Raw genomic sequence first — 20,137 nt, 5'->3', positions numbered from 1 at the left:
GTCCACATTCTCTTCAACATCTACAAGTAAGTTCCCACACTTCTGTCCACAACATCTTCAACATCTACAAGTAAGTTCCTACACCACTGTCCACATTCTCTTCAACATCTACAAGTAAGTTCCCATACTTCTGTCCACAACATCTTCAACATCTACAAGTAAGTTCCTACACCACTGTCCACAACATCTTCAACATCTACAAGTAAGTTCCTACACCACTGTCCACATTCTCTTCAACATCTACAAGTAAGTTCCCATACTTCTGTCCACAACCTCTTCCACATCTACAAGTAAGTTCCCACACCACTGTCCACAACCTCTTCAACATCTACAAGTAAGTTCCTACACCACTGTCCACATTCTCTTCAACATCTACAAGTAAGTTCCACTGTCCACAACATCTTCAACATCTACAAGTAAGTTCCTACACCACTGTCCACAACCTCTTCCACATCTACAAGTAAGTTCCTACACCACTGTCCACACCATCTTCAACATCTACAAGTAAGTTCCCACACTTCTGTCCACAACATCTTCAACATCTACAAGTAAGTTCCTACACCACTGTCCACACCATCTTCAACATCTACAAGTAAGTTCCCACACTTCTGTCCACAACATCTTCAACATCTACAAGTAAGTTCCCACACTTCTGTCCACAACATCTTCAACATCTACAAGTAAGTTCCTACACCACTGTCCACAACATCTTCAACATCTACAAGTAAGTTCCCACACTTCTGTCCACAACATCTTCAACATCTACAAGTAAGTTCCTACACTACTGTCCACAACATCTTCAACATCTACAAGTAAGTTCCCACACCACTGTCCACATTCTCTTCCACATCTACAAGTAAGTTCCCACACCACTGTCCACAACCTCTTCCACATCTACAAGTAAGTTCCTACACCACTGTCCACAACCTCTTCCACATCTACAAGTAAGTTCCTACACCACTGTCCACAACATCTTCAACATCTACAAGTAAGTTCCTACACCACTGTCCACAACATCTTCAACATCTACAAGTAAGTTCCTACACCACTGTCCACAACCTCCTCAACATCTACAAGTAAGTTCCCCGACCACTGTCCACAACCTCTTCAACATCTACAAGTAAGTTCCTACACTTCTGTCCACAACCTCTTCAACATCTACAAGTAAGTTCCCATACTTCTGTCCACAACCTCTTCAACATCTACAAGTAAGTTCCTACACCACTGTCCACAACATCTTCAACATCTACAAGTAAGTTCCTACACCACTGTCCACACCATCTTCAACATCTACAAGTAAGTTCCTACACCACTGTCCACACCATCTTCAACATCTACAAGTAAGTTCCCATACTTCTGTCCACAACATCTTCAACATCTACAAGTAAGTTCCTACACCACTGTCCACAACATCTTCAACATCTACAAGTAAGTTCCTACACCACTGTCCACATTCTCTTCAACATCTACAAGTAAGTTCCTACACCACTGTCCACAACATCTTCAACATCTACAAGTAAGTTCCCACACTTCTGTCCACAACATCTTCAACATCTACAGGTAAGTTCCTACACCACTGTCCACATTCTCTTCAACATCTACAAGTAAGTTCCCACACTTCTGTCCACAACCTCTTCAACATCTACAAGTAAGTTCCCACACCACTGTCCACATTCTCTTCAACATCTACAAGTAAGTTCCTACACCACTGTCCACAACATCTTCAACATCTACAAGTAAGTTCCTACACCACTGTCCACAACATCTTCAACATCTACAAGTAAGTTCCTACACCACTGTCCACAACATCTTCAACATCTACAAGTAAGTTCCTACACCACTGTCCACAACATCTTCAACATCTACAAGTAAGTTCCTACACCACTGTCCACAACCTCCTCAACATCTACAAGTAAGTTCCCACACTTCTGTCCACAACATCTTCAACATCTACAAGTAAGTTCCTACACCACTGTCCACAACATCTTCAACATCTACAAGTAAGTTCCTACACCACTGTCCACAACATCTTCAACATCTACAAGTAAGTTCCTACACCACTGTCCACAACCTCCTCAACATCTATAAGTAAGTTCCTACACCACTGTCCACAACATCTTCAACATCTACATGTAAGTTCCTACACCACTGTCCACAACATCTTCTACATCTACAAGTAAGTTCCCATACTTCTGTCCACAACCTCTTCAACATCTACAAGTAAGTTCCTACACCACTGTCCACAACATCTTCAACATCTACAAGTAAGTTCCCACACCACTGTCCACATTCTCTTCATCATCCACAAGTAAGGCATCTTCCTGAGGCAAGAGAGTTAACTGACTTTAAAGTGCAGTTTCCACACTTGCCAAACTAGGCTGGTATTATGGAGTTACATTTTGGCATAGTCCAATCAAAATCCGGTTCGTAAACTGTCAAGCAGATTTCGGTCGATTGCAGGATTTGCAAAACATGTGCATCGCTAACTCGTTGTCAACAGATATTTTCTGAATCTTTTCATGTTTTTAATCAAGGTACTCTTGTGATTTGACACGTTTTATCAAAATATAGATTATGATTATCGATTAGATTGTCTTGACTGGGCCCCGCCGTTTTGTTTGAAACAAATGCAAGTGATACGAGAGGTGGAATCTGATTGGTCCATAGGAGAAGCACAGAAGCCACATAACACATAATAGCCACTGGTGGCTCTCCGATAGAGCCCAGGAATTACAGCCTAGTTCAGCAAGGACCGAAACTGAACTTTTATAGTCAGTTAACTCACTTGCCTCGGGAAGATGCAAGTAAGGTCAAGAATTTATGTTTACAATGTCCCTTGTTTCAGCAACTCCAAGTGTTCTCTGACTGAGTCCTTCAAAGTGACTTGGGAGAGTCAAGGCACCTTCAAGTTGCTGTTCGGGACACTTGCAGGTAACAAGTTTGAGCTGGGAACTTTATCATTGTCAGTGTCTGATTGTGTTTTTAGGTATAGGCCTTTTCCCACGTTGCCCATCAATTGTTTGCTTATGTTTGTTTGTTTGTTGTTTAACACCGCACTCAGCAATATTTTAGTTATATGACGGCAGTCTGTTAGTAATCGAGTCTGGACCAGACAATCCAGTGATTGACATCATGAGCATCGATCCACGCAATTGGGATACGATGGCATGCATCAACCAAGTAAGCAAGCCTGTTCACTCGATCCCGTTAGTCGCCTCTTACGACAAGCATGGTTGCCTTTTAGGCAAGCATGGGTTGCTGAAGACCTATTCTACCCCGGATCTTTATGAGTCTGTTTGCTTAGGACCAATATTTTGCGATTCAGGGTACAAAGCAATGAGCAACCCCATGGGGATCCTGTCTAGAATGGGTTCGCCATCTCTCTACTTCCTGTCATGTGAGGAAGGGTGGTCAGACTAGTGTCTTGGTTAAATGTGTATTATCGTACCCACACATTGCTCGTTTTATCAACTAAGGGTTTGTCGTGCCCAGATGTCATTACTATATTCCTAAAGTGCCCCAGGCTTTCAGAAAATAGACAAATGGGGGTGCTTATTGAAAACATAAACAACGAATTAAATTTGTTTTATGAGATCGGGCAGACGTGAACAGACGTGTTCACTTTGTTCAAATGTCAGTGATAGTTACCAGACAACTTTATAATCCTTATAGGGGGCATGGGTGGCCCAGTCGTCTAAGGCGCCGTGATTCGCTGTGCAGAGTTGCGTCCCCTTGGGCATGTTTTGTGGGTTCTAATCCCAGTTCGCCCCGATTATGTTTCTAGGTTTGTCAGCACCATACCCGTCGCTCGTGGGTTTCACCAAAGTGGTAAACATCTGAGACCTACATCACTTCATTAAGCTGACACGCCGTGATATAACTGGAATACTGTTAAAAGCAGCGTTAAACCCAACTCACTCACTATAACCCTTTTACGCTCCTGTTTTCTAAAAATTACACAAGAAAATATGGACTGTCATGTAAAGTTGCTTAAGACGGGGGTCCTTACATAGAATAGTTACAGATTTGCCTAGAATTTGGCAAGGAGGCGCTTAAGGGACTGACCATTTGATATTCTGGGGGGGACCTGGGATTTTTTATCAAGACCAGCTATTTTTTCAGTTACAAAACCAGATATTATTTTATTTAAAACTATGAGCCGGAATATTTTAGTGGCATGCAATTTATTATTTTTTCAATGGAAGTATAATTATTTTTTCAGAATGTTCGGGACAATATATTTTTATCGATAAAATCCAAGCACCCCGCCCCCAATATCAAATGGTCAGTGCCACCAAGATATAGCCGGAATTTTGGTGACCACAAGTCAAAAACAGGCAAAAAAACAACCAATAAACATGGTCTGTGTTGGCAGGAAACCTGAAGGTTCTGTACCTGGACGACAAGGCAGCTGTCATGTATTACTGTTTTCAACACAAGACTGATGGGACATGCAGTGATGGCTTCAGTTCATTTGAAATCATGTCCCGTGAAACATCCCTCCCTGCCGAGATGCTGGACAGGCTGAAGAAATATGCTGAAAATGTTTGTGACAAAGTGGGTGATCGAGTTTGGCCCTCATGTAAGTAGTTCTGTCACAGTTTGATTGGTGCCCATACATTAACATAGACTTAGGACTGTCTAAACATCCAGAGTTTAACACATACTAATGGCAGTCGTAACCACATACTGTAGCACAGACTTACGACAGTGGTTTAACCACATACTTTAGCACAGACTTACGACAGTTGTAACCCCATAGTTTAGCGTAGTCTTACGACAGTTGTAACCACATACTTTAGGGTAGACTTATGACAGTTGTAACCACATACTTTGGAACAGACTTACGACAGTTGTAACCACATAGTTTAGCGTAGCCTTACAACTGTTGTTACCCCATAGTTTAGTGTAGACTTACGACAGTTGTAACCACATACTTTTACGTAGACTTATGACAGTTGTTACCCCATACTTTGGAACAGACTTACGGCAGTTGTAACCCAGTAGTTTAGCACAGACTTAGACATTTGTAACCTCATAGTTTAGCATAGACTTACGACAGTAGTAACCCCATAGTTTAGCACAGACTTACGACAGTAGTAACCCCATAGTTTAGCATAGACTTACGACAGTAGTAACCCCATAGTTTAGCACAGACTTACGACAGTTGTAACCCTATAGTTTAGTGTAGACTTACGACAGTTGTAACCACATACTTTGGAACAGACTAACGACAGTTGTAACCACATAGTTTAGCGTAGCCTTACAACAGTTGTTACCCCATAGTTTAGTGTAGACTTACGACAGTTGTAACCACATACTTTAGCACAGACTTACGACAGTTGTAACCCATAGTTTAGCGTAGACTTATGACAGTTGTAACCACATATTTTAGCACACTTACGCCAGTTGTAACCACATACTTTAGCATACTTACGACAGTTGTAACATCATACTTTGGCACAGACTTACAACAGTTGTAACCCCATAGTTTAGCGTAGACTTACGACAGTTGGAACCACATACTAAAGCACAGACTTACGACAGTGGTTTAACCACATACTTTAGCACACTTACGACAGTTGTAACCCCATAGTTTAGCACAGACTTACGACAGTTGTAACCCCATAGTTTAGCACACACTTACGACAGTTGTAACCACATACTTTAGCACACTTACGACAGTTGTAACCCCATAGTTTAGCACAGACTTACGACAGTTGTAACCCCATAGTTTAGTGTAGACTTACGACAGTTGTAACCCCATAGTTTAGCACAGACTTACGACAGTTGTAATCCCTTAGTTTAGCGTAGTCTTACGACAGTTGTAGCCCCATAGTTTAGCACAGACTTACGACATTTGTAACCCCACAGTTTAGCATAGACTTACGACAGTTGTAACCCACATAGTTTAGCACAGACTTACAACAGTTGTAACCACATACTTTAGCACAGACTTACGACAATGGTTTAGCCACATACTTTAGCACACTTACGACAGTAGTAACCCCATAGTTTAGCACAGACTTACGACAGTTGTAACCCCATAGTTTAGCGTAGACTTACGACATTTGTAACCCCATAGTTTAGCACAGACTTACGACAGTTGTAATCCCTTAGTTTAGCGTAGACTTACGACAGTTGTAACCCCATAGTTTAGCACAGACTTACGACAGTTGTAACCACATACTTTAGCACACTTACGACAGTTGTAACCACATACTTTAGCATACTTACGCCAGTTGTAACCCCATACTTTGGAACAGACTTACAACAGTTGTAACCCCATAGTTTAGCGTAGACTTACAAAAGTAACCCCATAGTTTGGAACAGACTTACGACAGTTGTAACCCCATAGTTTAGCGTAGACTTACGACAGTTGTAACCCCATAGTTTAGCACAGACTTATGACAGTTGTAACCCAATAGTTTAGCGTAGACTTACGACAGTTGTAACCCCATTGTTTAGCATAGACTTACATCAGTTGTAACCCCATACTTTAGCACACACTTACGACAGTTGTAACCACATACTTTAGCACACTTACAACAGTTGTAACCCCATAGTTTAGCACAGACTTACGGCAGTTGTAACCCCATAGTTTAATGTAGACTTACAACAATTGTAACCACATACTTTAGCATAAAACCTGTGTCAGGAAACCTTTTTTTGCCTTTGTTCCAGCTCCATGCACTATCAGTGAGCAGCTGCAACAGGCAGCTAGCAGCGGAGAGCTCACACAAGGTCAGTCAAAGGCTTACTTACAAACACTTCAAGCCACAACAAACTGTCAGCATTAGCATCTGTAAACATCTCCTGATCAGATAACACTGGAAAAGTAAAGCTGCAAATTGGCTTGTTTTTGCAATCAATGATGACACCTAAATTTGCTCAAGAGGTTCTAACCTAATTTTCAAAATGACAGTAATTTTGAAAACCCGTAAATGGCCGTTATTTGGCCAAGACTACATTGACAAGTACATGTATTCACAGGTGATGTCGGAACATTGTGTATACAAGACTGTGAATTATTGACAATGTATTCATGGGTGATGTAGGAACATTGTGTAGGCCTATACAAGACTGTGAAGTATTGACAATGTATTCATGGGTGATGTAGGAACATAGTGTATACAAAACTGTGAAGTATTGACAATGTACACATGGGTGTAGGCCTACACAAGACCGTGAGGTATTGACAATGTATTCATGGGTGTTGGCCTATACAAGACTGTGAGGTATTGACAATGTATTCATGGGTGTAGGCCTATACAAGACCGTGAGGTATTGACAATGTATACATGGGTGTAGGCCTATACAAGACCGTGAGGTATTGACAATGTATTCATGGGTGTAGGCCTATACAAGACTGTGAAGTATTGACAATTTTTTCATGGGTGTAGGCCTATACAAGACCGTGAGGTATTGACAATGTATACATGGGTGTAGGCCTATACAAGACTGTGAAGTATTGACAATGTATTCACAGGTGATGTAGAAGCATTGTGTATACAAGACAGTGAGGTATTGACAATGTATTCATGGGTGTAGGCCTATACAAGACCGTGAGGTATTGACAATGTATACATGGGTGTAGGCCTATACAAGACTGTGAAGTATTGACAATGTATTCACAGGTGATGTAGAAGCATTGTGTATACAAGACTGTGAAGTATTGACAATGTATTTACAAGTGATGTAGGGACATTGTGTAGGCCTATTCAAGACCGTGAAGTATTGACAATGTATTCATGGGTGTAGGCCTATACAAGACTGTGAGGTATTGACAATGTATTCACAGGTGATGTAGAAGCATTGTGTATACAAGACAGTGAGGTATTGACAATGTATACATGGGTGTAGGCCTATACAAGACTGTGAAGTATTGACAATGTATTCATGGGTGATGTAGGAACATAGTGTATACAAAACTGTGAAGTATTGACAATGTACACATGGGTGTAGGCCTATACAAGACAGTGAGGTATTGACAATGTATTCATGGGTGTTGGCCTATACAAGACTGTGAGGTATTGACAATGTATTCATGGGTGTAGGCCTATACAAGACTGTGAGGTATTGACAATGTATACATGGGTGTAGGCCTATACAAGACTGTGAAGTATTGACAATGTATTCACAGGTGATGTAGAAGCATTGTGTATACAAGACAGTGAGGTATTGACAATGTATTCATGGGTGTTGGCCTATACAAGACAGTGAGGTATTGACAATGTATACATGGGTGTAGGCCTATACAAGACAGTGAGGTATTGACAATGTACACATGGGTGTAGGCCTATACAAGACAGTGAGGTATTGACAATGTACACATGGGTGTAGGCCTATACAAGACCGTGAAGTATTGACAATGTACACATGGGTGTAGGCCTATACAAGACAGTGAGGTATTGACAATGTACACATGGGTGTAGGCCTATACAAGACCGTGAAGTATTGACAATGTACACATGGGTGTAGGCCTATACAAGACAGTGAGGTATTGACAATGTATTCATGGGTGTTGGCCTATACAAGACAGTGAGGTATTGACAATGTATACATGGGTGTAGGCCTATACAAGACTGTGAAGTATTGACAATGTATTCACAGGTGATGTAGAAGCATTGTGTATACAAGACTGTGAAGTATTGACAATGTATTTACAAGTGATGTAGGGACATTGTGTTGGCCTATTCAAGACCGTGAAGTATTGACAATGTATTCATGGGTGTAGGCCTATACAAGACTGTGAGGTATTGACAATGTATTCATGGGTGTAGGCCTATACAAGACCGTGAGGTATTGACAATGTATTCATGGGTGTAGGCCTATACAAGACCGTGAGGTATTGACAATGTATTCATGGGTGTAGGCCTATACAAGACCGTGAGGTATTGACAATGTATTCATGGGTGATGTAGAAGCATTGTGTATACAAGACAGTGAGGTATTGACAATGTATACATGGGTGTAGGCCTATACAAGACTGTGAAGTATTGACAATGTATTTACAAGTGATGTAGGGACATTGTGTAGGCCTATTCAAGACCGTGAAGTATTGACAATGTATTCATGGGTGTAGGCCTATACAAGACTGTGAGGTATTGACAATGTATTCACAGGTGATGTAGAAGCATTGTGTATACAAGACAGTGAGGTATTGACAATGTATACATGGGTGTAGGCCTATACAAGACTGTGAAGTATTGACAATGTATTCATGGGTGATGTAGGAACATAGTGTATACAAAACTGTGAAGTATTGACAATGTACACATGGGTGTAGGCCTATACAAGACAGTGAGGTATTGACAATGTATTCATGGGTGTTGGCCTATACAAGACTGTGAGGTATTGACAATGTATTCATGGGTGTAGGCCTATACAAGACTGTGAGGTATTGACAATGTATACATGGGTGTAGGCCTATACAAGACTGTGAAGTATTGACAATGTATTCACAGGTGATGTAGAAGCATTGTGTATACAAGACAGTGAGGTATTGACAATGTATTCATGGGTGTTGGCCTATACAAGACAGTGAGGTATTGACAATGTATACATGGGTGTAGGCCTATACAAGACAGTGAGGTATTGACAATGTACACATGGGTGTAGGCCTATACAAGACAGTGAGGTATTGACAATGTACACATGGGTGTAGGCCTATACAAGACCGTGAAGTATTGACAATGTACACATGGGTGTAGGCCTATACAAGACAGTGAGGTATTGACAATGTATTCATGGGTGTTGGCCTATACAAGACAGTGAGGTATTGACAATGTATACATGGGTGTAGGCCTATACAAGACTGTGAAGTATTGACAATGTATTCACAGGTGATGTAGAAGCATTGTGTATACAAGACTGTGAAGTATTGACAATGTATTTACAAGTGATGTAGGGACATTGTGTTGGCCTATTCAAGACCGTGAAGTATTGACAATGTATTCATGGGTGTAGGCCTATACAAGACTGTGAGGTATTGACAATGTATTCATGGGTGTAGGCCTATACAAGACCGTGAGGTATTGACAATGTATTCATGGGTGTAGGCCTATACAAGACCGTGAGGTATTGACAATGTATTCATGGGTGTAGGCCTATACAAGACCGTGAGGTATTGACAATGTATTCATGGGTGTAGGCCTATACAAGACTGTGAGGTATTGACAATGTATTCACAGGTGATGTAGAAGCATTGTGTATACAAGACTGTGAAGTATTGACAATGTATTTACAAGTGATGTAGGGACATTGTGTAGGCCTATTCAAGACCGTGAAGTATTGACAATGTATTCATGGGTGTAGGCCTATACAAGACTGTGAGGTATTGACAATGTATTCATGGGTGTTGGCCTATACAAGACAGTGAGGTATTGACAATGTACACATGGGTGTAGGCCTATACAAGACCGTGAAGTATTGACAATGTACACATGGGTGTAGGCCTATACAAGACAGTGAGGTATTGACAATGTATTCATGGGTGTTGGCCTATACAAGACCGTGAGGTATTGACAATGTATCCATGGGTGTAGGCCTATACAAGACTGTGAAGTATTGACAATGTATTCACAGGTGATGTAGAAGCATTGTGTATACAAGACTGTGAGGTATTGACAATGTATTCATGGGTGTTGGCCTATACAAGACAGTGAGGTATTGACAATGTATACATGGGTGTAGGCCTATACAAGACCGTGAGGTATTGACAATGTATTCACAGGTGATGTAGAAGCATTGTGTATACAAGACTGTGAAGTATTGACAATGTATTTACAAGTGATGTAGGGACATTGTGTAGGCCTATTCAAGACCGTGAAATATTGACAATGTATTCATGGGTGTAGGCCTATACAAGACTGTGAGGTATTGACAATGTATTCATGGGTGTAGGCCTATACAAGACCGTGAGGTATTGACAATGTATACATGGGTGTAGGCCTATCCAAGACCGTGAGGTATTGACAATGTATTCATGGGTGTAGGCCTATACAAGACCATGAGGTATTGACAATGTATTCATGGGTGTAGGCCTATACAAGACTGTGAAGTATTGACAATGTATTCACAGGTGATGTAGGAACAAGTGTATATAAGACTGTGAAGTATTGACAATGTATTCACAAGTTATGTAGGAACAGTGTGTATATAAGACCGTGAGGTATTGACAATGTATTTACGGGTGATGTAGGAACATTGTGTATACAAGACCATGAGGTATTGACAATGTATTTACGGGTGATGTAGGAACATTGTGTATACAAGACCATGAGGTATTGACAATGTATTTACGGGTGATGTAGGAACATTGTGTATATAAGACCGTGAAGTATTGACAATGTATTTACGGGTGATGTAGGAACATTGTGTATACAAGACCATGAAGTATTGACAATGGATTTACGGGTGATGTAGGAACATTGTGCATATAAGACCGTGAAGAATTAACAATGTATTCACAGGTGATGTAGGAACATTGTGTATATAGGACCGTGAAGTATTGACAATGTATTCACAGGTGATGTAGGAACATTGTGTATATAAGACCGTGAAGTATTGACAATGTATTCACGGGTGATGTAGGAACATGAAATGGAGACGGTAAAGTATTGAAGATAACATTTTGATCACTTTTTGTGTGTAAATGTTTAATAATAAGCTAATAGAATTCAGCTTTGAAGTCTTGATACAGCACCATGACATAAAATCCAACGACTGTTCTACTTCCAGACTACGTTGTGGCCGAATGTATGACCAAGTTCATCCCTGTCCAGGACAACTTTGACTTTAAGAGGGTAACCAGAACAAACATATAATCCATGAGTAATCATAACCATTGTCTGGATATGATCCAAAGAACAAACAAAACCCTTGTCTGGATATGATCCAAAGAACAAACAAAACCCTTGTCTGGATATGATCCAAAGAGAAAACAAAACCCTTGTCTGGATAGGATCCAAAGAACAAACAAAACCCTTGTCTGGATAGGATCCAAAGAACAAACAAAACCCTTGTCTGGATATGATCCAAAGAACAAACAAAACCCTTGTCTGGATATGATCCAAAGAGAAAACAAAACCCTTGTCTGGATATTATCCAAAGAATAAACACAGACTTTAACTGGATAGGAGCCAAACCTTTGTCTAAATATGATCCAAAAAGTAAACAAAACCAAAACGTAAAACAAATCCATTGTTGATATGATCCAAAGAGAACCTATTTCATCAAATGTAAGTGCATCCATTTCTATCAATAAATGAAAACGAAATATAATTCCATGGAAAAATAAGTTCTAAGATGTTATAAATGTTATGAATGTATCTGTTGTCAGTTCTCGGGTTCATGGCACACGATCGCCAAGACGCAGCACATCTGGGGAGATCGGTCGTGGGCCTCAGAGATCCGGGACTTTCACGTCAGCCAAGATGACCACCTTTTTTGTTCCTACAGAGGATACGAGTAAGCTTTTTTGTGTTACTACAGGGAATACAAGTTGTTTTGTTGTTGTTTAACTCGCACTTAGCAATATTCCAGCCATATGACAGCAGTCTGTAAATAATCGAGACTGGATCTGACAATTCAGTCATTGACATCATGAGCATCGCTCCACGCAATGGGCGAGCCTGACCACTCGCGCTGTTAGGCGCCTCTTGTGACAAGCATAGTCGCCTTTCACGAGTAACCATTTGTGTGTAACTACAGGGGATACAAGCAATATTCCAGCAATATCACGGCAAGGTACACCAGAAATGGCAGAATGTAGAATGAGTGAGATGGGTTTGATGTCTTTGATGACTTTGAATAGCATTTCAGTTATTTGACAATGTCAGCTTAACATGAGAGGAAAGTCCAAAGTGATGTGGATTTTGTTAATCCTGTGGTGAAACTCACAGGACATGGCGGAGACACACCAAGAGTCATAATCAGGGGGATACAAATGTTCATCAGAGTCTGGCAAGCCTCAGCCAATGGGCCACCCATGATATTACATAGGGAATAAAAATACTGTTCAAACTGGCATTAAACTCAACTAATTCCCTCAGCACTCACTCAGTCACTAGCTTATTCCTGGTTGTGCATCTGATAAACGTCACTTTAGCTTTCACCCGTACTGTAGTGTCTGATGGGGCCTATCTGATACACTTGTCAACAGTTGGGGGTGGGCTGGGAACTTAGGATCCATCATCAAAGATTCTGGAGTAAAGATTATTACCATCCAGATGTGTAAATGTATTTACGCACATATATATCAGTGTTTTTTTGGTTTTTTTTATGTTAATATGCAGAATGTGGTTTACAGAATGTGAATGTGGTTTACAGAATGTGGTTTACTGAAAGTGGTGAACAGAATGTGGTTTACTGAACATGGTTTACAGAATGTGGTTTACAGAAGGTGAATATGTTTAACAGAATGTGGTTCACAGAATGTGAATGTGGTTTACAGGATGTGGTTTACAGAATGTGGTTTACTGAATGTCGTTTACAGAATGTGGTTTACAGAATGTGATTTACAGAATGTGGTTTACTGAATGTCGTTTACAGAATGTAGTTTACAGAATGTGGTTTACTGAATGTGGTTTACAGAATGTGGGTTACAGAATGTGGTTTACTGAATGTGACATACAGAATGTGGTTTACAGAATGTGGTTTACAGAATGTAGTTAACAGAATGTAGACTACAGAATGTGGTTTACAGAATGTGGTTTACTGAATGTGGCATACAGAATGTAGTTTACTCAATGTGGTTTACAGAAGGTAGTTTACTGTATGTGGTTTACAGAATGTGTTTTATTTTCAGCAAAGATGTTCAAGGTTGTCGCCCAACAGAGTTTATGCATGTTAAGGACACGTCAACACCCGGACACTTCACCTACATGTTCCGGGATATGGCAGGTAGGAGTTAACGTTCGGTGTTTCCCATACTGGGCCTAATCTACCATTCAACTGAGAAATAGATTCAAAGCCACACCCAGATTTAAACCCGAGCGTCTTAAATCTTGAACATGAACTCTACATCAGTCAGCTAGTGTGTCACAGTCAGTCAGCTAGTGTGTCACAGTCAGTCAGCTAGTGTGTCACAGTCAGTCAGCTAGTGTGTCATAGTCAGTCAGCTAGTGTGTCATAGTCTGTCAGCTAGTGTGTCATAGTCAGCTAGTGTGTCACAGTCAGTCAGCTAGTGTGTCACAGTCAGTCAGCTAGTGTGTCACAGTCAGTCAGCTAGTGTGTCACAGTCAGTCAGCTAGTGTTTCACAGTCAGTCAGCTAGTGTGTCACAGTCAGTCAGCTAGTGTGTCATAGTCTGTCAGCTAGTGTGTCACAGTCAGTCAGCTAGTGTGTCACAGTCAGTCAGTTAGTGTTTCACAGTCAGTCAGCTAGTGTGTCACAGTCAGTCAGCTAGTGTTTCACAGTCAGTCAGCTAGTGTGTCACAGTCAGTCAGCTAGTGTGTCATAGTCTGTCAACTAGTGTGTCACAGTGAGTCAGCTAGTGTGTCACAGTCAGTCAGCTAGTGTGTCATAGTCAGTCAGCTAGTGTGTCACAGTCAGTCAGCTAGTGTGTCACAGTCAGTCAGCTAGTGTGTCACAGTCAGTCAGCTAGTGTTTCACAGTCAGTCAGCTAGTGTGTCATAGTCAGTCAGCTAGTGTGTCACAGTCAGTCAGCTAGTGTGTCACAGTCAGTCAGCTAGTGTGTCACAGTCAGTCAGTTAGTTTGTCATAGTCTGTCAGCTAGTGTGTCACAGTCAGTCAGCTAGTGTGTCACAGTCAGTCAGCTAGTGTGTCACAGTCAGTCAGCTAGTGTGTCACAGTCAGTCAGTTAGTGAGCCACGGATGTTGATTTCGTTATGCAAGTTTGATTGGACAGACAAAGACTCAGTTGTCCAGCCAAAATATAACTCATATTGCAGCATGGTTCAGGATGGGTGGAAACTGGAATCTTATAGTCAGTTAACTCCCTTCCTCAGGAAGATACAGTGAGTGAGTTACAGTCAATCAGTGAGTGAGTGAGTCAGAGAGTGAATGAGTGAGTTACTGAGTCAGTCAGTCAGTCACTGTATGTCAGTCAGCCATAAACATGTGAAAAAAAATACAACCTTTCTGGAATTTTCGATTGCCGATGTGAGCAACCAAAATTCCAATAATCAATTCAGGAACAGCCCTACAAAAGAGCTGGTCTCATCTGTAGTACAGGGTACTTAAAATCCTTTTGACCATTAGGGTAGTGAGGTCTGAGTTGGTATATACACACTGATGATGTGAACAGTGATAGTCAGATCTGATGAGCCAGATAACACAGGTGCACAGAGAGTCACTGCAGATGAACGTGTATTTCAGCAACTTTGAAGGTCATCTATACAGACTACACGAATGCAGTGGTTTACTGGTGTCTGGGAGCAAACCCGGACGGCACCTGCAAGAGCAACAAGATTCAGGTGGAGATAATATCGAAGAACTTGCGAGTTGACAAAGAAACTCGGACACAACTGGAAGAGTACATTAGACATGGCTGTGTCCGCCTCAGCGACATCCAGGACAGCGACCTTGGTGAGTGGCTTTGAATGTATCCTCTTCACTCCGTCCTATTATAAGTGAAAAAAATAACATGATAGAGGGATCAACATCTAGCCTACTACTCAACTTTTGAAAGATTTTTTTCATCTTTCCACGATACACAAAACTGATTCTCATGTCATGTGTATATTTGAATATGTCTGACCCATCTGATCATCCCTATCAAACATGAGTAGTATAGTTGGACATGCAAAATGTCAGAGAATATTCATACGTTCAGTGCTACAGATAATTGTTTGTGTCATTGAATATTTACTCACATAATCATTCTCATGGTGTATTTATATATTTTCTTTGAGTATGGAATACTATATCAGCAAAATTATATGCAGTTTGTCAAGAGCTCGGTAAGTTGAAGGTGAGCTATGCAGCCTATCTGAAACTCGGAAAGTAGAAGGTGAGATATACGCAGCTTATCTGAACCTCGGAAAGTTGAAAGTGAGCTATTATGTGGAGTCTTGTAAGCTGAAGGTGACCAATGTAGCTCATCTGGAGTGTTGTATGTTGAAGGTGAGCTTTGCAGCTTATCTGGAGTCTTGTAAGTTGAAGGTGAGCTATGCATCTTTTCTGGAGTCTTGTAAGTTGAAGGTGAGCTATGCAGCTTTTCTGGAGTCTTGTAAGTTGAAGGTGAGCTATGCAGCTTTTCTGGAGTCTTGTAAGTTGAAGGTGAGCTATGCATCTTTTCTGGAGTCTTGTAAATTGAAGGTGAGCTATGCAGCTTATCTGGAGTCTTGTAAGTTGAAGGTGAGCTATGCATCTTTTCTGGAGTCTTGTAAGTTGAAGGTGAGCTATGCATCTTTTCTGGAGTCTTGTAAGTTGAAGGTGAGCTATGCAGCACATTTGGAGTCTTGTAAGTTGAAGATGAGCTATGCAGCTTTTCTGGAGTCTTGTAAGTTGAAGGTGAGCTATGCAGCTTATCTGGAGTCTTGTAAGTTGAAGGTGAGCTATGCATCTTTTCTGGAGTCTTGTAAGTTGAAGGTGAGCTATGCATCTTTTCTGGAGTCTTGTAAGTTGAAGGTGAGCTATGCAGCACATTTTGAGTCTTGTAAGTTGAAGGTGAGCTATGCAGCTTTTCTGGAGTCTTGTAAGTTGAAGGTGAGCTATGCAGCTTATCTGGAGTCTTGTAAGTTGAAGGTGAGCTATGCAGCACATTTGGAGTCTTGTAAGTTGAAGGTGAGCTATGCAGCTTATCTGGAGTCTTGTAAGTTGAAGGTGAGCTATGCAGCTTTTCTGGAGTCTTGTAAGTTGAAGGTGAGCTATGCATCTTTTCTGGAGTCTTGTAAGTTGAAGGTGAGCTATGCAGCTTATTTTGAGTCTTGTAAGTTGAAGGTGAGCTATGCAGCTCATCTGGAGTCTTGTAAGTTGAAGGTGAACCACAGATCCCTGTATTCCCCACACTGATGCTGACTGTATGTTTGCAGACCTGTGTCAGATCCCGAGCTCCATCAGTCAAGCTGCCTTGGCAGGGGAAATCACGTCAGGTGAGTTTGGCTGGTCCATTTATATTTTCTATGTCTATGTACATTTTAGCTCACCTGGCTTTATAGATCAATGTGAGCTTGGGGATTAGGGTAGGGCGATGGGACTGATGTTGCATTCTTCTCACGAAGTTGCTCAGAGAATCTAGATCATGGCTGTAGTTGTTGTTGCAGACTATATCAAGGTCCAGTGCATGGACAAGTTCATCAGTGCTCAGCGGAACTTTGACATGAATAGGGTAAGTGTTTCAGAGTTATCTGCCCTTGTATGTGAGTTCGACATGAACTGGGTATACTGTGTGTGACATACCTATTGTCTGTGATGCTGTTGTTGAGATGTGTAGTTGAGAGTTATCTGCTCTTGTCCTCCATGCTGTTCAAGTTCCTTCCCAGCACGTGAAACCTTCGTTACACTCTAGGTAACCAGTTTGGCCATTACAAGAATCTTGAAATTTTCTCTCTAACCCCAAATATAGCAACGTTTATACTTTTGTTTATGTCATTGGGAATGACATCAGAGTGAATTTTAAAAAGTTTACGACTGAACACAATTCACAGATGAATTTACCTTTTTGTTTGTTTCATCGGATTGGTTAGAGATTGCAGACAAACTGAAAATTAACAAACTGCCAGCTTCCATTCTTACTGTACCAATTACAGGATAGTTGAAATGAAATAGTAATTCAAACTGAAGAAAACAAAGAAAGTAATTTAGCAGGGTTAAGTGTATATGTCGTCAGACAGTCATCACTTGTTAATAAACATAAAGAGTTGTGAGTTCAACTCCAAGCATCATTGTGGTTACCTATCACAGTGGGGAGCTTTGACGTGTGGCAGGGATAGTACAGAGAGCTCCGCGAATGGGATATAACTGTGAGGAGCTTGCCATGCTGTTGTTGAGATGTAGTTGAGAGTTATCTGCCCTTGTCCTTGTCCTCCAGTGTTGAGATGTAGTTGAGAGCTATCTGCCCTTGTCCTCCAGGCTGTTGTTGAGATGTAGTGGAGAGTTATCTGCCCTTGTCTTCCAGGCTGCAAGCTCCTCACAGCGATAGTACGTTCTCGGAGCTCTCTTTACTATCGCTGCCACCAGTCAAAACTCCCCACTGTGAATAGGTGGCCACAACCATGCTTGGAGTTGAACTCGCAACTGAATGACTGTTATGTTTACAAAACAAGTGACGACTGTCGTGATGCCGAATACACTTATCGCTGCTAAATAACTTTCTTCGTTTGTCAATTTGAATTTCTGTTTCATTAAAACTATCGTGTTATTAATATAGTAAGAATGTAAGGGAGAAGTTGGTTGATTTTCCATTAGTCTGCAATCTCGAACCAATCTGATGATCAAAACAAAAAAGTAAATTCATCTGGAAAACATGGTCAGTTGTAAACCTTTTCAAATTGAAATATGATGGCATTCCCAAAGACATAAACAAAAGTATAAACGTTACTACATATGGGGTTGGAGGGCAAATTTCATGATTCTTGTAATGGCCGCGCCCACACTGGTGGCAGCGATGTTACTGAGAGTGGGAAGGAGCTTGCCAGGCTGTTGTTGAGATGTAGTTGAGAGTTATCTGCCCTTGTCCTCCAGTTGACTGGAGACTGGTACACGGTTGCCGGGACCCACTACGCCTGGGGTAACAACACCTGGGACAACTTCATCAGACGTATACAGATCCTGGACGACGGCTCCACCGTCATGGCCTACACTGGGTACAGGTCAGTCCCCCGCGTCTCTTGTGGGTTATAGAAAATACATCAACACCTTCAGTTTCCTGACCACCAAGATTTGATAAACAACTTCAAGTCATTGAGAAACACATTGCATTTGTTCTGTCTGATCAAACATGCTGGTCGCCATGATAAACTACCCATCAGACCTTTCTGTATCCGGTGTTTCATTTGGAATTGCTCTTGACGTACAATCTGAACATGACATGTCTAATCATAAAAACAGTTTGAGAAAATGTTCAAATTAATATTTAAGTACTCCGCAGTATATATATGGTATGGTGGTCATGTTCAGATCACTGCCCAGGGTGCTGTTGTACAAAAAAATCTTAGCGCTACGACTACGCTAAGTATGTTATGGTACGGGAGTTATGATCACCTTAGCGCTAAGATCTCTTTGTAAAATGACACCCTAATCCACAAAGTGATGTGAAAGCATGTAAGTCACAGTATCCTTAGTGCTTAGAGTGTTTTATGGAATGGTCCAGGAATAAGTACCGGTAGCCATTGGTGAAAATGAGACATTGTATGAACTTCGTTTAAGATTGATAAACATTGTAAAATTTGATGTGGTGTTTCAGTAAAACAATTTGCAATGAAATAGGTTTTCAGCAACCCATGCTTGCCAAAAATGCTGACCATGCTTCTCAGTTAGGTGACTAACAGGATCGGGTGGTCAGACTTGCTGACTTGGATGATGCATGTCATCGTATCCCAATTGCGTGGATCGATGCTCATGATGTCAATCACTGGATTGTCTTGTCCAGACTTCATTATATTTCAGACCGCTGTCATATAGCTGGAATATCGCTGAGTGCGGTGTTAAACATCAAACAAACGAATCATAAATATCAGTATGTATCTGCTTGATCTCTTGGCAGGAATTATGGGGCATCGTGTGCACCAGCTGAATCGGTGGAGCTAACGCAGCGTGGTCACCCGGGACATTTTGTCTTCATCATTGGCGGGATTGAAAGTAACGTTGTGCATGCAATGGCTTATTTCTTTTTATATTTCATTTAAATCTCTATTCACATTTCAAATAAAATACAATGTGTAACATTTCAATAATTATACATTATTTAAAATCCACTCCCTTTACATCAAACTTTCAAAACATTTTGCAAATATAGACAATCATAAAATATGATATCATTCTAATATTCTTTGTCTCTGGAAGGAAGACCAGAACTGAAAGAAAGCTGTATAATTGCAATTTAAGAATGCAATTTGGTCATATTGTAGTATCTAATAACTTCACACTTATGATTCACTAATAATTTCAACTTTAGCTGAAAACCTTTTTGTGATTGTTTAAACAAGAGTGAGTTCAGATAAAGGCCACAA

General features: G+C 40.9%; 1 protein-coding gene across 1 annotated transcript in view; it reads left to right on the top strand.

Moving 5' to 3' along the window:
- Positions 1–20,137, top strand: part of LOC139459584 (uncharacterized) — a 185,452-nt gene that overhangs the window by 146,909 nt on the left and 18,406 nt on the right. Inside the window, exons 54-64 of the mRNA XM_071241138.1 lie at positions 2,846–2,931; positions 4,376–4,582; positions 6,685–6,744; positions 11,743–11,807; positions 12,344–12,471; positions 13,811–13,905; positions 15,342–15,551; positions 17,000–17,059; positions 17,231–17,295; positions 18,651–18,778; positions 19,672–19,766. Of these exons, the coding sequence (XP_071097239.1) occupies positions 2,846–2,931; positions 4,376–4,582; positions 6,685–6,744; positions 11,743–11,807; positions 12,344–12,471; positions 13,811–13,905; positions 15,342–15,551; positions 17,000–17,059; positions 17,231–17,295; positions 18,651–18,778; positions 19,672–19,766 (1,199 nt within the window). The remainder of the gene's footprint in view (positions 1–2,845; positions 2,932–4,375; positions 4,583–6,684; positions 6,745–11,742; positions 11,808–12,343; positions 12,472–13,810; positions 13,906–15,341; positions 15,552–16,999; positions 17,060–17,230; positions 17,296–18,650; positions 18,779–19,671; positions 19,767–20,137) is intronic.

The sequence above is a fragment of the Haliotis cracherodii genome, unplaced genomic scaffold, assembly GCF_022045235.1.
Source record: "Haliotis cracherodii isolate W230 unplaced genomic scaffold, xgHalCrac1.p SCAF_13, whole genome shotgun sequence".
In the NCBI taxonomy this organism is placed as follows: domain Eukaryota; kingdom Metazoa; phylum Mollusca; class Gastropoda; order Lepetellida; family Haliotidae; genus Haliotis; species Haliotis cracherodii.
This window is presented reverse-complemented; position numbering and strand designations above follow the sequence as displayed.